The sequence below is a fragment of the Musca domestica genome, unplaced genomic scaffold (assembly GCF_030504385.1).
Source record: "Musca domestica strain aabys unplaced genomic scaffold, Musca_domestica.polishedcontigs.V.1.1 58, whole genome shotgun sequence".
NCBI classification, from domain to species: domain Eukaryota; kingdom Metazoa; phylum Arthropoda; class Insecta; order Diptera; family Muscidae; genus Musca; species Musca domestica.
In genome coordinates, this window is record NW_026712360.1 from 2,116,464 (window position 1) to 2,133,228 (window position 16,765).

Genomic DNA, 16,765 nt, shown 5'->3' on the forward strand with positions numbered 1-16,765 from the left:
CCACTAAAATTTCGCAGCACCAGCCACTGAAAAATGTTAAAAAAAAACCCATTCCAACGCCTGAGAGGTCTATAAAATGTCTTAAAAAATCTCAGTATTGGGCAGTATTGGGAGTTTTTGAAAATTCTTAAAAATAGGCCTTTAACAATTCTAAAAAAGTTCTCGCTGTAATGTCCCGTAGTAGGGTCTTTAAAAGGCCTAGAAAAATTTGAAAAACACTTCATTGGGTGCCCGTTAACGTTTTAAAAAATCCTTGTGGTAAGGCCTTAAAATTGCCTGAAACATTTTTCAAAAAAAAAAAAAAAAAAAAAAAAATGCTCCTAAGGGGACCTCTAAAAATTCTTTAAAAACCTCATTTTAGGGGTCGCTAAAAAATCACTGTGGCAGGACCTATAGGGCGACACTAAAAATTGTTAAAATAATCTCTGTGGTAATGTCTGAGAGAAAAATTCTTTGAAAAAATTTCCGAATTAGGACCTAAGGGTTTCAAAAAAAATCTTAAAAAAAATGTCATTGGGTGTCTCTTAAAAATCCCCGTGGGAGGACCTATAGGACGACACTAAAAATGGTAAAAAAGTCTCTAAAAATTATTTAAAAAAATCCCCGTATTACGGCCTAAAGTTGCTTCTGAGAATGATTTAATAAAAATCTTTAAAAATTTTCCATTTAAAATTGCTTTAAAAAATTCCCATAAAGCCTTTGAGGTGTCCCTGAAAATTCTTTATAAAACCCACGATGGATGCCCCAAAAAAGTATTTAAAAAGCTATTATAAGTGCCTCTGAAAACTCAAAATATTTCCGTGTAAGGGCCTATGGAGTGCTTTAAAAAATTCTAAAAAATCTCTTGGTAATTCCAGTAGGGTGCCTTTAAAAATTCTTTAAAAAATCCTGGCGGTAAGCCAGATTCTTGTTGGGTGTCACAAACAAGTTGTTAAAAATTCCTCTTTGTAAGTCTTTAATACTTGCCATGAAATTCTACATCCTACTTTTCGGCATTTGCTGGTTCCTGACAAAATTTCGAAAAAATATTTTACTGTAAAAAAAAAAAGAAAAAAAAATATAATTCTCCTTATCGCCATAGGCCCCACATAGTATAGTATCGATTGATTTTAAGTATTTTAAGGATCCTTGCAAAGTTATTCCATGAAAACCACAGAAACACTTTTCAGCGTTTATCCGTTTAAGGTAGTTTAAAGGCCCTAGGGAAGAAGATCTTCAACAACTCTTGTTCAAGTCTTCCAATAATTTTCCGATTTTTTTAATCATGGACGTACCCAGATATGCATTTCGAAACTATTTCGAACAAAAAAAAAAAATACTTTTTCATGTCAAATATACAATAATGGCTGAAAAGTAGTCATTTCGAAATTGACCTTTCGGCCCACACTGGATAAATCCCTGCATTCAGTAATAGTAAACTTTTTTCTCTTTTCTCTCTTCATGTATTACAATGTTTACTGGTTTTTTTACTATGAGTCTTCCTTTCATTCAGCAGTTAATATAAAGGCAAGTGATCCTTTTGTAGCTCTGCTGCAGATCTTATTTTTATGGAATACAATCTCTCATAACTCTATGACAATTCCCAATTGGTACCTGGCTTAATCTAAATAGAATTTACAAATCCATTGAAATTGATACATTTCATGAATTACGCAAAAATATATCACCTCTCGTCCATTTGAGGGTATGAGTGTTTTTATTAGCTATTCTAATTTGTTTTTTTTTTTTTCAATAAAAATAGCTATTTTCTATTGTTGTAAACAAAATGTAAAAATAATAATAATAATAACAACACACGTTAAGTATGTTATGCTGTTTATTTTCCCATTGTAACCCACACACAAACGAACACACACTCCGAGAGAGACAGAGAGTATCCCTACCTTTCTCCCATGGAGAAATTTAACTTGCCTCCTTGTACTGTGAACCATATGATAATGGTTGAGTAAGAATTTGTACAGAGAGCGAGAATGTGTGAGAGAGAGACTGGAAGTGTGTGTGAATGAGTGTTCAGAGTGTGTTTCTGTGTGTGCCCTCTGAGTGAGTGAATGAGTTGGTTTTTGTTTTTGTTGCTGTTGAAATAAATAAAGGACTTGTGTAACTAAAAATAAACATTACTTTGCATAAAGGAACAAGCAAAGCCAACAGCAATAACAACAAAAATAATAACAACAACAGTAGCAGTGTAACTGATGTTGTGTTGCCGGTGCTGTGAGTGTGTGTGTGTGTGCGAGACTGGGTCTATGACAATGCGTGTGTAAACCAGACCACATTTTTGTCTTGTGCTGCTGCTTCTTCTTCTTCTTCTTTCTATGGGTATAACGGTTAGCTAAGCCAGGCAAAGGCAAAGGCAGGCAGGCTGACTGGCTGGTGTGCTGCTGGAAAGAGTAGCTGCCGTAAGAAAAACATATGGGCTGTTGAATACAAACAAAAGGGCGGCGGGCGGTCTAAGTGTCTTGTGTTGTGTTTTTTTTTTTTTTTTTTTTTTTTTGGAGAACTGCAAATCTGTGTAAAGAGAGTTGTGGGAAAAATGTAAGAGATTTTCTAAAGAGAGTGGCATAGAGTTATGAATTGCTGTGACGTTATGACATGGCATGGCAAGAGTGAATGAGAGTTGTTCCATTCAATGTTCGAATGTGTTGGCAATGTGCAAAACAAGTGGTTGAGCTGAATGGAATTGAAGTAAAGTAAAGCGGCTGGTTTTGTTGTGCCTGAACCAAACATCGTCATCATTTAGCCAGGCACTCTGCTGCTGCTACAGCGACTGCTGATTCTTCAGTCATCATCATCAGCACAGACGGCATGAATACGAATGACGAACGAACGAAGCAAGTTGTCGTTTTTAGAAATTTCAAACGAATACCATTACATAGCCCACCAGTTGGGGTTTGTTGTTGTTTCGTAAGAGAACAAGAGTTACAACTACAACTGGCTTAAGAGCAGCAGCATTTGGAGTGTAACATTATGGATGGGTGCTAGTCAGCCAGCCAGCCAAGTACTTAATATATCAGTTGTGTTAGGCGCAGCAGCAGCATTAGTAGCAGCACTTAAGCGAATGCGAGCATTTCTAACAGTAGACAAACAGGCGAAACCTGCTGAGACGACGAGTCCTTGCTCGTCGGTTCATATGATAGGAAGGACAACAAAATTGTTGTGTTATTAAAAATTATTCAAAAGAAAAAAAAAAGAAAAGAGTCTCAAGAAAGAATTTAACCAAAAAAATAAATAATTTAACAAAACAAATAAATAAGAAAAGTGTGAGAGCGAAATAAAAAAGAAATCAATTTTTTGGTGGAAAAATAAGGAATGAAAAAGTAAAGGAAAAATTCGTAAGATAACCTAAAAAAAAAAGAAAGAGAAATAGTTGAAAGAAGTGTAAAAAAAAGTGCAAAGTCAACACCTTTTTGTAAAGTCTAAAAAAGAAACAAAGGCACGGCACGGCACGGCATAACGGGGAAGCAAGTTGGCCTAAATAAGCCAAGACGAAAACAAGTGTTTACAGTTTTAAAAATCTGCCCCAACACTTAACACAGTTCCTGGTCAAAGGCATCAAAAAAAAAGTTATTTAAAAAATAAATAAAAAAGGCCAAAAAATAAGACCTTTTGGAAAATTTTTGAAAAAATACTTTGGAAAAATTTTAAATTTATTTAAAAAAAAATAATAATTTTTTGTGCAAATTTTGAAAAGAGTTTCAGTTTTGAGTTACCAAAAAATTAATGTGTTGTTCTGTTTTTCCTTAAAGAAAATAAAACTTGTTTCAGTTCTAAATAACGAAAAAATAATTAAAGCACCAGTTGCTTTTTTTCAATAAAACAAATAAAGTTCCTTAACCTAAAAATAAAAAAAAAGCTGAAATAAAAAAAAAAAAACAATAACTAAAAATTTTTATCTAACATTCCGTCGGCCTTGCTTGATTTGAAAAAAAAAAAAATTCTCAAAGAGGGCCTTTTTTGGATTTTTTTTTGAAAACTCCCCAAGAAGCCCTAAAAGGATAACCAGTTTATTTTGGCCTGGAATACCCGGTAGCAGACACAAATAAGGCTTATTAAAGCTATTGACCAGTGCAAGAAGTGGGCAAAGAAAAAAAACAAGAAAACTAAAATAGCCGGCCATTAGAAGAAAAAAATAAACCAGGAACCCGGAAAAACACAAAGACTCATACTTGTTACACACATACCGACATACACACATACATAGTAACATATTTGTACATAAGAAAAGTACTTTGCTTAGCTCTAGACCTGCTAGACAGCAACTCATTCTCATCATTCTACCAGCCTAGGTAGAACTACTAGTCAGAACCGAGAAACCCAGGCAGACAAAATAGCCAGAACTCCAACGGCCACAGGAAGAAGAGAGGGCCGGACTGAAGACTGCTCAACAACAACAACAACAACACGAATAATAACAACAAAAGGAAACAGTTTACATATTTCTATACTAACTTCTTCTACACCTCCAACTACCCTCCCCCTGGATTACCCCCAGAAAACAGAAACTGACAAAGAAACCAAAAAAAGACGAAGAACAAACGAAGGAACGGAAAACAAGAACCTGCAACATAAACATCAGGAATAAAAAAACATATATAACTTAAAGCCAGCAGTAGTGGCAGGAGGCAAGAAGAAGTAGAAGTTCTCTATACCCTTACCACCGAGCAACGTTAAAACGGAACGGAAGCAACAAGCCAAAAGCAAAGACATAACAAAAACAACAACAACAAACTTCTGGGTGTTTGTTTAGTGAAGTTCTGGCCAGAGACAGGCAGACAGACAGCCAGCCAGCCACCTAAGCTCCTCAAGTCAGGACAGGCAGACACACACAAGAGACACCCAAGCAAGGTGGAAAAGCCTTAAAGCCAAAAAAAAAACTCGGCGAAACAGAAAACAAGTCAAAGGAAGGCAACGCACACTCTCTCTCTCAGAGCCAGCAATTCTTGGCAAAATATCAAATTATCCTGGAAATAGCCGGAGCACGAAGCTAAAACAGGAAACAAACAAGGTGTTCCAAACGGCATAAAGTATTGGCAAGGCAAATTAAACCCTTTCCCTTCCCTCCGCCACAAAAAAATGATCCATTGTGAATTTAACAAATCCCAGGCCAAGGATATTTGTTAAACGATTCCTGAGAGACAAAAAAACAAAGAAGGAAATCCTCTCCAGAAAACCTCTCAAAACCCCCCAAAAACTTTACTCCAACTTGTGATTAGACAAAACCCATCAAGATTACGTTTCAACATTTGCCAGACTCCAAACTTACTCCAAAAATACCGCCCAGCATCAGTGACCATTTGAAAAGCCTGAACAAAAGGAAAATGTTTTTCTCACTGATACAGACGCTGGTCTGTGTGCTGCTGGTCAATGGCGGCCTCTATGCCCTGCATTTAACGGGTTCGAATAGTGGAGGTGGAGGCGGAGGCAGTGGTGGCAGCAGTAGTGGCGGCTCTCCCAACTCGGCAGCCATGTCCAGCCACAGTTCCTCTGGGCCCCATTTGACATCAGCGGGACAGCTAAAAAATCCCTCCTCAAATCCATTTCAAAGTTCCTCGAATCGCCTAAATGAGGAGCTGGCCGATTTGGCCCAAAGGGAGAGAGAACGTCTAATGGCCATTGGCCTGGCCAAGCAGACGGCCGAGGAGTCTGGTTACCATGGCCGACCCGTGATAACCGGCCGCATAAAAATGCATCCCGTCGATGACATGGACAGCGAATACTCCAATTGGCTTAATCAACAGGCCCGCAATGTCATGTTTGGCAGTGTGGTCAAACAGCCGGCCCCGCCGCTCATGAACGAGGAAGACTATGAGGATGAGCTAAGCTATGAACCTCTACGAAGACCCACCAAATATGAGTATGGTCGGGTTGTACAACCGGCAGAGAGGGATTTTGAAAGTCCTCACAATCTGGATTTGGATGAATTCATGGAATTGGAACAAATGGCCGATGAGGAGGATGCCTTCCCCGATCTAGATGGCTATGCCTATCTGGAGGATCTCATGGCCGAGGAAAACAAGGAGAGATTCCAACATCAGCAGCAACAACAACAGCAACATCACAATGTTCCTCAATTCCCTGGCTATCATCAGCAGGTCCATCATGCACAAAATCCCTATGGCTATCAGGCCCAGGAACCGCAAATGGAGGCCCTGCCCCATACCCTGCAGGAATTTTTAGAAAAAGGCCAGCAACAGCAACCGCTACAGCAACCAAAACACCACACCTCGCAGCAACATCAATACAACACAAACAGCAACACCAACGCCAACAACAACAAATATGCCAACAACATACGCCTGCAACAGAAATGGCAACGCAAACGTGCCCAAATGCAACAGCAACAACAATTGCCACGCAACATTTTCGGGCAAAAGAACAAACAGCAGCCGCACTATTTTAAGGCCGCCCAGTCGACCCATAAATTCTCGCTGGCCAATTCGGAGGCCACGGCCACCAGTAAAGTTAATCCCCATTTAAATGAATTCAAGGAGTCGCAAATGGATAATCACCCAGACAACAAGAACAACAAGCAGCAGAATAAAACCGAAAAAGCCAATAGCTCGTCCGCCACAAACAACAACATAGTATCAGCCATTGGTGAACAACAAAAACCCGATCAGCTGTTACATCCAAATCACAAGCGTTCAGGTGGTGGCGGTTCAGCTGGCATGTCATCGGCAGCCGCTGCCGCTGCCGCAGCAGCTGTATCGTCACCCCACAGCCTGGCCAATCAGTTAATGCTGCGCTCAGCGCGTGGACAAAGGCAATACGATGTGCCACAAATTGGTAAGTGGACAATTTTTGAAAATCTCTTTTTTTTTTTTTTTTTTGAAATTTGGGGAATTTTTAAGGGAAATCAAAAAGGATATTTTGAAAATTTATTTTTGGAAAATTGTTTTAAAAAAAAAATTTCAGGGAAAAATTGGATTTCTTTGTCAATAATTTGAAGCTATTAAATTTGGAAGAAACTGAAGGTTTTTTTGTTTTATCGGCGAGTGAGAATGGAAAATGTTTTTCCTTTTGTTATTTACAAATTTAAAGAAAATACCGAAAATGACTCCGCCTCGGTCCACTTTGAAGAAAACGGCGATAAGAACTTCTATAGCCAACAATGTAAGAGGATTGAATTCAGAAAAAAGACGGGAGTCAAAAATTTCGAGGGAAAAATTTTTGTGTCGTCTTTGTTTTATTCCCCACAAAGCGATGATAGGGAAAATCTGAAAAAAATTGTAATCAGGAAAATTGAAATAACAGCATGTCCATGGTCTTATTTTGAAAATTTTTAAGGAAAACTCTGGTAAGAACTTCTGCAGCCAAGAATGTAAAGGCATTAAATTTTGAAAACCATTTTTGGATTTTTATACCCTACACCACAAGGTGGTCAGGGTCATTTGTTTGTAACAGGGAAAAGGAAATGAGATAGACCCATAGTTCCTTTTGATGATCTGCATATAATCACATTCTGAGTCGATTTATCCATGTCCGTCCGTCTGTCTGTCCATGTATTCTTGTAAACAAAGTACTGGTCGCATTTTTTGCCCGATCCAAGTGAAATTTTACACAAATCATTAGATTGATCCAAGTACGAACCCCATTGAAATTGGAGATAATCGGTCAAAATGTAGATATTGCTGCCATACATAACTTCGTCCGATTTACCTTTTATTGTACACCAATCGTCTAATATTTGTCCAAATGGGTTGGAATTCAGCACTTACGACCGAATTGAGTCTAGAAGCTAGTATGCCAAATTTGATCGAAAACAGTTCAGATATAGCTATAGCTCCCATATATAATGTTCATCCGATTTCTGATATTTCTTCTCCACGGCCGTAATATACACTCTGCAACAACGATATTCAGAGAAATATATCAAATTCAGCTTAGAAATACCTCTGCCAAATTTTATCGAGATCGGTTCAGAATTGGCTATAGCTCCCATATACATATCTTCGTCCGATTTGCCTTTTATTGTGCACCAAACGTGTAATATCAGCCCGAATAGTATGGAATTTTGCACATACAACCAAATTAGGCCTGAAAATAAGTATGCCAAATTTTATCGAGATCGGTTCAGATTTGGATATCGCTCCCATGTATAACTTCGTCCGATTTACCTTTTATTGTGCACCAAACGTGTATTATTTGTCCAAATGGGATGGAATTTGGCACTTACGACCGAATTGAGTCTAGAAGCTAGTATGTCAAATTTGGTGGAACTCGGTTAAGATATAGCTATAGCTCCCATATATAATGTTCATCCGATTTGTTATATTTGTTACCCACAGCCGTAATATTCATTCCATAACAGCGAGATTCGGGGAAATACGCGGTGAGATAAAAAAAAAACTGCAACTGCAAAGTCAAACGCCATTATTTTTACATTTTTTTTTCCAAATTTTATTGAATGCAAGCAAAAAATGTCGGAAATATCATCAAATTTAAGAATAAGTTTAGATTTGTTCGAATTGGTCACCTTTGGCACGAATTATGGCCTTCAAACGGACAATGAAACCATCACACGATGCCCGAATGTTCTCTGTTCTGCGTTATTTTTGGTCTATTCCCGGCGAAGCGCTTGCTTGAGGTGATCGGCACTTTGGTATTTTTTAGTACCAACCTTGCCTTTCAAAATACTCCAGACGAAATAGTCGAACGGATTGGTATCTGGATATTTTGGTGGCCATTGTGCGCTTGGAATTTGCAACCATTCTTGGGTGGCAGTGGCGTGCTGAGTGCGATGGTGCTGAGTCCTGTTGGAATGTCCAAGGTCAGCGGTCAAAATGTTTACCTGCCCAAGGCATTAATACACCCTCCAGAATATTTTCGCGATAATATTCGCCATTTATTCTGATGCCACGGTCCATTTATACGAGCGGAGAGCGACCATCGGCTGTTATGGCGGCCCACACCATTACCATGGCCGGCGCTTAAGTTCTGGTGGCCAACCGAAGGTGCACATTTTCAGCTGACCTCTTTGGCAAGTAAACACGATCCTTTTGTTTGTTTACAAACTGCTGGACAACGAATGTTTTCATGTTTCTCATCGGAGAAACCCAAATTCGTTTGTTCACCACTTTCGGCCAAGCGAAGCAACTCTTTAGCTCTTTTGAGTCTACTTTCTTTCTGATGAGGTGTAAGTTCTTGTACTTTTTGGAATTTCAATGTCTTTACCCCGAGCTCATTCTTCAATATTTGCCGAAAGGAATATAGCGATATATTCAGCTCACGAGCCATTTTTCAGCCACTGCGACGCGGTTGGGTTTCGATCAAGTCGGTTCTTTACTTTTCGAACCATTTCTGCTGATGTTGCTGCTGTTTTCTTCCGTCCACTTCCTTGACGTCGGGCTATGTTACCAGTATCACGGTATCGAGCGATGATACGTGACACAAAAGATTTATTCACATTTAAATGCTGGAGTGCTCTAACGATAGCCACCTGTGGTTTACCAGCCAAATATAAAGAAATCACCCTATCACGCTTGAATTCCATGACGAAAATTTTTTTCTGGAAAATTCTCAGGAAAATGCTTTTGTACGGTTGTAAAAATATAATGAGCTGTCACTGGAATAATTTAAACAGTTGTTGGACGAGTGGCTTGGAAATGACAGAAGTCTGAAATTGGTTGCAGTTTTTCCCTCTCACCCTATATATTACAATTTTTTACGCTCTGAAATTTTTTAACCCTTTCTTTATAAAAAATATTTAAAATCTTTGAAAAATCATAAATATTTTTTTTTCTGCCGCTCTAACTACTACTAAAAAATATATATTTTTATTTATTTTTTAGTGTTAAATTCTTATATTTTAAGTTTATGCTCAAATCACTTACACAAATCACAAATCAAACTTAATTTTAGGGAAATTTCTTCAATTGAAAAATATTTTTACAAAATTTCACCATATTCACAATGGATTCATAATTTTTGATTACTTACAATTAATAATTTTTCTTAATATTACAATAAACAATTATTTGGATTTGGCTATTTTCTCTTAATTCCACAAATAATTACCATTTTCGTTAAACAATTTTCTTTATTAATTTACAAAAATAAATCCCAATTTCATTGCAAATACCATCCTAAAATTACAAGTCTCTCGCTCTCCCTTCCTCTCTCTCTCTGTCTCTCTCGCAAATTAAACCGAGAATACCTAATAAGATGTAATCTCTTAATGAAACGGGCAATAATCATAAAATTTTATTCGTTTAAAATGCCAGCAAAAATACTTGCAGCAATAATCCTTTGATTTATTTGATTTTAAATCCTGTTTGATGGGCACATTATTTTCTCTGCATTACAATTACCAAAATAAAGAAAAAATTTATTTAACAACCTTGTTTAAGTTTGATTAGTCCCATGCCATTATTTGCTCAGTCTCTCAGTCTCTCTGGTTTTGTCTCTATCTCTCTTTGTCTTCTTGGAAAAGAGTCCAGACAATAATAATATTTCATATGATTGCTGTGCTGCGCTGCGTTGCGTTTGCCAGACATGTGAATTTTGGAATATATTTGGGAATTTCAAATATCCTCTTTTAATTTTTATTAAATGCCTCCCCCTCCCGCATACACAGACACACATAAACATTTGAATATCCCTTAAGAGGAATGAACTTTTCCAGGGTATTTTGAGAAGAATTGTAAAGTCGCAGTTGTTGGAAATGGAGAGACAGAGAAGTGGAGGAAAACAAAACTTGATTAAATTGTCAAAAAATTTAAATATTTCTGACAGAAGGGTTAAGAAGTTCAAGAAGTCTGAAGTTTTTGTTAACTTATAATCCTTGGTCTAAGCTAGGCATTGTGAAAATATAAGATTTCTATGAAAACCCTGTAGATATTTTTAGACTGAAGGGTTGAAGGACTTTTAGTGTTACAAACTTATATTTTTTTCGTTTGAATTAAAGAAGGCTATAAAAGTTAGATATTTGGAATTTTTTGTGTAATTCTTCCAAGGATTCTTTGGAATAAAAATAATTGATTTCCAGCAAATGTTGTTGCAAAATGGTCAGGCTTTATCCCTTTATTGTTGTTTTTATAAAAACAACGTTTGTTTATTAGTGGAGAACCATGGTAATGTTTACCAGGGGGTAAGGCAGGGAATACCTAGGTTTCGGAAAGAGCCACCAATCCTCATCAGTTCCCTTGCTTTTTGTCTGGGATATTCTCCCCAGAAGTTATTTAAAAAAACTCCTATGACAAAAACATTTTTACCCAAAAAAACATTTCTAGGGACTTTTAAATAAATAATCAGGGCTTTTTTTAGGAAACATATTCAGATATTTTAGAAAATGGTATGATGGATTTCCAAAAAAGATTTTCTTCAAGGATAACAGAAAAAAATCCTGGAATTTTCAAATTATTATTTTCAAGGACAATTATAACAAAAATATTTTTTGTATCGAAATGGTGAGTTTTAAGGACTAACAGAGCAGAATAATTTAATTAAGACGAATATTTTTCAAAAAAGAAAAAAAAAAATAATTCCAAAGAATCATATGTTGAAAATCTTGGATTTTCATAGAAGTGTTTTAAAGTTAAAATCAGGTATTTCCAAGAAATTTCAAAGAAATTAGAAAAAAATGGATTTTGAATAAAATTTTGGATTGTTTTAAAAATATTTTTAAGGATATTCCATAAAAATTGATCTTAAAAAATTATTGCTATTAAATATTTACAAGGACTAACTGGGGGAAATCTATGATTTTGTCGATTTTTTTTAAATGATGAATTAAGAGAAATTCGTTGATTTTTTTAAGTTTTTTTAAGAAATATTTTTTTAAGACTGAAGGTGGAAAATCGGAAAAAAATTAAAAATTTTTTGCTGGAAAATTTTCAGGGAAATGTATATATAGCTCTTTGCTCTTTAAAAAATTTTGCTTCCAAGGAATCATGGATTTCTTAAAAATATTATCAAGGACTAAAATTGGTAAAATCTACCTTTTTTAGGATTTTTCAAGAAATTCTGTCGAAAAAATCGTGAATTATCTACAGAGATATTTTTAGGGACTAAATGAGGGGAAATATTTGATTTTTCAAAGACCTATTTTCAAGGACTAACAGGGTGAAGATTCAGGAATTTCTTCATGGTTTAGCTGAGAAAACGTCTTGTATTTTTATAAGGAACATTTTCAAGGACGAACAGAGGAAACATCGTGCTTTGTATTTTTAGAAATATTTCCAAGTGTTCTTAGAGAAATAATCTTGGATAATCTTAAAAAATTGCATCAGACGAAAATTGTGAATTTGTTATAAGAAAATTTCAAGGACTAACAAAAAAATAAGTTTTGGAAAGATTTTCAAGGACTAACTGAAAAAACCCAACGATTTTTAAAACAACTTTTTAAGGAAAAATCGTGAAAATTATTTTTTTTTAAGTTGAGAACTACAAGGAAATTTAAAAAAAAAAAACATGGATTCTGGATAGAATTTATTTTCAATGACGAAATGAGGAAAAGCTGTTAATTCTGAAGTAGATATTATCACATTTTCTAAAGAAAAGCTATTGTTAGGCAATACTTTCAACGACGAACAGAGAAAAACAATGAGTTTTTGGAGTTTTTTTTGGTCAGAACAAAAAACTTAGATTTTTAACAAAAGAATTTTTCAAGGACTACGGGGATTAATTTTTGGAAAAATGAGGAAAAATAGTTAATTTTTGAAATAAATATTTCAAGGACTAGCTTGAAAAGTATTTTAAGGCAATACTTTCGAGGACTAACAAAGCGAAAATCGTATTTTTTTTAAAGAATAATTTTCAAGGAAAAGCTGCTGAAAAATCCCAGAAAGTGGAAGTTTTGAAAAGACGTGGATTCTTGGTAGAATTTTTTCAACGTCGAAATGAGAAAAACATTTTTTTTTTATTGAAATATTTTTGGTGACCATATGAGTTAACATCTTGAAATTATAACATAACTTTTTTTGAGGATCAGCAAAATGAAAAATTTTGAATTTGTAAAAGAATATTTTCAAGAACTCACAAAGGAAAAATCGTGTATTTTTCAAGAAATTTTTCCAAAAAAAAAAAAAAAAAAAAAAAAGTGGGAAAATCTGTGATTTTTCATAGAAATATGTTTAAGGACTAACAGTGGAAAATTGGAGGTTATTTAAAAAAACATTTTTCGTAACTAACGAAGGGCAAATAACAGGATATGTTCGAAATAAAAATGTTCAAGGACTTGCGGAGGAATTTTTTTTTTTACTTTTTAAGAAAAATTTTCAATAACTAATTAACTAACTAAATTAATTTCAGGCTTAGCAGAAGGAAATTTTTTGAATTTAGAAAGGGTCGTTTCAAGGTCTCACAAAGTAAAAGTAGTAGATTTTTTCAGAAGATTTTAAGGTCTACCAGGGAAAATACATTATCGGTAAGAAAAACTGAAATTTTAAAGAAATGTGTTTAAGGGCTAACTGTGGAAAATTTCAAACAGATATTTAAAACTTGTAGACAACCGAAGGAAAAACTCTAGAATTAAAAAAAAATTAGATTTTCCAATCCAAGGAATAGTTTGTCGAAAGATATGTGCAGGACTTTCAGATCACTCATCCTGGTTTTATGTAGAAATATTTATACAGATTTTCAAAAAAATGGATTTTAAGGACTTTACTTAAACAATTTTTGAAATCAAAAATTTAGGATTTTGGTCCTGTTTTGTGGAATATTTTCAAGGAGTAGCAGAGAAAAAATCGTAGATTTTTTTTTTCAGAAAAATTTTAAGGTCCGTGATTTTTAGAAGAAATATGTTCAAGGACGATGGAAAATTGTGGATTTTTTAAGGAAATATTTTCAGTGATTACTGATGATAACCTTAAGGATAGTTTAAATAAATATTTAAAGAAAAAGTCATAGACAACCGAAAGAAATGCTCTGGAATTTGAAAAAAATTAGATTTTCCAATCCAAAGAAAGAGTTTTTGAGAGCAATTTTTAAGGACATTCAGATAACTCATCGTGGTTTTATATATAAAATTTATAAGGATTTCCAATTTTTTTTTTGGATTTTTAAATAAATATTTTTTGAAGGTCTTTGAGGATTTTTAATTTTTTTTTAAATATTTTAAAGTTTTTTAAAAATATTTGAAAAAAAATTCTAATTTTTGTCCTGTTTTTTTATTTTATTTTATTTTTTTGTTGAAAACGCAAATCAGCTCAGCTTATGCTCTGTAATTTTTAATTTACTTTTTGGGGTGGGCAAAAATCTTTACACAATTGAATGGATTACGAGAGATGCTTTGACGGCGGAAAAGAACAAAAAAAAAAAAAAAAAAAAAAAAAACAGAAAGAAATGATAATGAATTGAATTGAATTCACCCACAACAACAAGAGATTACCATACAAAAAGAACAACAACAACAATAAGAAACATGAAAATGTGGCTTTAAGTTAAACATGATGCCATTACGGTACATATATTTGGCGGGTAGATTTATATTTGATGGCAGGATAATGCGTTTGATTAACATGGAAATTCAATTACAATCCGGCAAGGGAACAAGGAAGTGGGAGGAGGGAAAAGAAGAAAAACAAGAGAAAAACATAAAATCGAAAAGAAAAACTATTCAATGACGAAATGTAGATTCCTCTGCAATCGCTGTCCTTTGGATGCATTTAAAACTTGAGTTTATTTTATTTTATCTTGTCTCTGTGATAGAGACCACAGAAGATGAAGAAGAAAAAAAGAAAGAAACAAAAACAATAAAAATTGAAATTGCTAAAGTATATTTTAAGACAGACATTGACAAAAGCTTATCTCCTTCCTCTCTCACTCACTCTCTCTCTTCTTCCCTTCCTTGGTCTGGCTGGCTTTCCAATCTCCAGCCATTCATTCATTCTCAAGCCATCAATATATAATCAATGAATATTGTCTGTAGTTGTGTGTGTGTGTGTGAAAATTCCTTTTTTAATTTTTTATTCGAACGAATTGGTTTTTGGCCACAAGGAAGCTCTGAGTGTGTGTTATTCGGAAAGAAAAGCAGTATCCTTTGACATTCTGTGACTGTTGGCTGTATCCATGCAGACAGCGACAACGGCATCATTGGAATCCGTATCCATATCGACAACAACAACACCAACAACAACCATCAGCTTATGTTTATTATCCTGCTTACGCATGCACATGTTTATGAGAATATAACTTTAAAGTGAAATGAAATGCCAACTCAACGCACGTAGACTGGTTGACGACTGTGAACCTTGAACAGAAGCGACAGCAGCAGCAGCAGGGGCAGAGTAGCCAAGCTGCTGGTAACGAGCGGCAACATTTGAAAGCAAATGATGCCATCGGACGAAAACGACAAAATCAAAATGCCAAAAGGGAGGATAAATCTAAAAATACATCAGCGTTTCTTTTTTTATTTAAAAAAAATGCTTTATTTATATCACACGCAGTGTGTGTGTGTGTGTGAGAGTGTGAGGTGGATTTTTGTCACACATTTTATCTCTTTGGAGCGGGAGAAGACATCAGCTTCTCGCTCATTACTTATTCCCTGTGCATGCCTTGGATGTTACCAATTTTCTTGTTTGCGGCTTTTTTGAAAATGCAAACGTGTTAAGCAAAAATTTGTCGTCGTAAATTCCCTAATGACAGTGTCATTAGGGGCCGCAGCAACATGTGCTTGTTAGTACAGAAACCCTCAACCTCCAACCCTCTGCTCAGTCTTTATGTCTTGCCTTTTAATCAAAATAATATCATTAATAATGAAATTGTAATTAATTTAAGTATTTGTGGGAGAATTATTCAGAAATGAAGACATGCATGCAAAGAGAGATGGAGGGGGGGGGGGGCGGATGATGAAGATTATGTGTCTTTAAAAGTTTTGGGGGGAGGCTAAGTGTGGTGCAGAACAATTTAAATTAATGACAAGGAAGTTATGCTTTTGAAATTTTCCAGAATTTTGTTTTTTTTTTTGCATTTAGCTAAAATCATTCCCTAAAAAACGGTCACAAATATTTTGACACATTTCAAGGTTTGTGAAATTCATGGGAATTTTTTTTTTTGGGGAGGAAATTTCGGGAAAACTTGGCATTAGAAAATTTTTGTGAAAAACAAAATTTTTACATTTTTAATGGACTGGGTTGATTGGAAAATATTTTGTTGGAAAAAACCTGGACTGGCATATGACTTTGACATTTTTTTAAATGGTTGATATTTGAAGCAGAAATAGAAATCGTATTTTTTTTAAGAATTATTTATGAATGTTTTTTAAGATTTCCAGAAGAAAATCTGATTTTTTTTCATAATCTATTTACAAGAACAGGTAGAGCTAAAATCACAAATTTGTTAGAAGACAAGTTTCAAGGACTAACAAAGATTTTCAAAGATTTTCAGGGACTAACTGAAGAAAACTCATCGATTTAAAAAAAAAAAAAAAACATTACCAGGACTAGCAAAGAAAAAATTATGGTTTTGTTAAAGAATTATTTTTAAGGACTATCTGTTGAAAATCGTAAAAAATTTTATTTTTTTAAAAGAAAAAAAATGTTATTTTTAAGTTCATATTTGGAGTAAAAAGTCAATTTCGTAAAGTTTTCTTTTAATAATTATATTCAAATATTTTTTAAGATTTCCAGAAAAAAACTAGTTTTTTATAGTCTTTTTACAAGAACAGGTAAAGCAAAAATCATGATTTTGCCAAAAGAAAATATTCAGGGACTAACAAGAAAAAATGTCAAGGACTTAACTGAAAATACATCGATTTCTAAATCAAATTTTTAAGCAAAGCAGAGAAAAAATTTTTTTTTTGTGGTTGTGGTTATTTTCGAGGACCAGC

At 34.6% G+C, this 16,765-nt stretch overlaps 1 protein-coding gene across 2 annotated transcripts in view; it reads left to right on the forward strand.

Annotated features, from left to right (window-relative positions):
* Positions 1-2,656: 2,656 nt before the first annotated feature.
* Positions 2,657-16,765, forward strand: part of LOC105261560 (transcriptional regulator ovo) — a 139,159-nt gene continuing 125,050 nt past the window's right edge. For both annotated transcript variants that reach the window (XM_059128901.1, XM_059128902.1), the window contains exon 1: positions 2,657-6,783. In XM_059128901.1, coding sequence (XP_058984884.1) covers positions 5,316-6,783 — 1,468 coding nt within the window. In that variant the 5' untranslated portion in view covers positions 2,657-5,315. The remainder of the gene's footprint in view (positions 6,784-16,765) is intronic.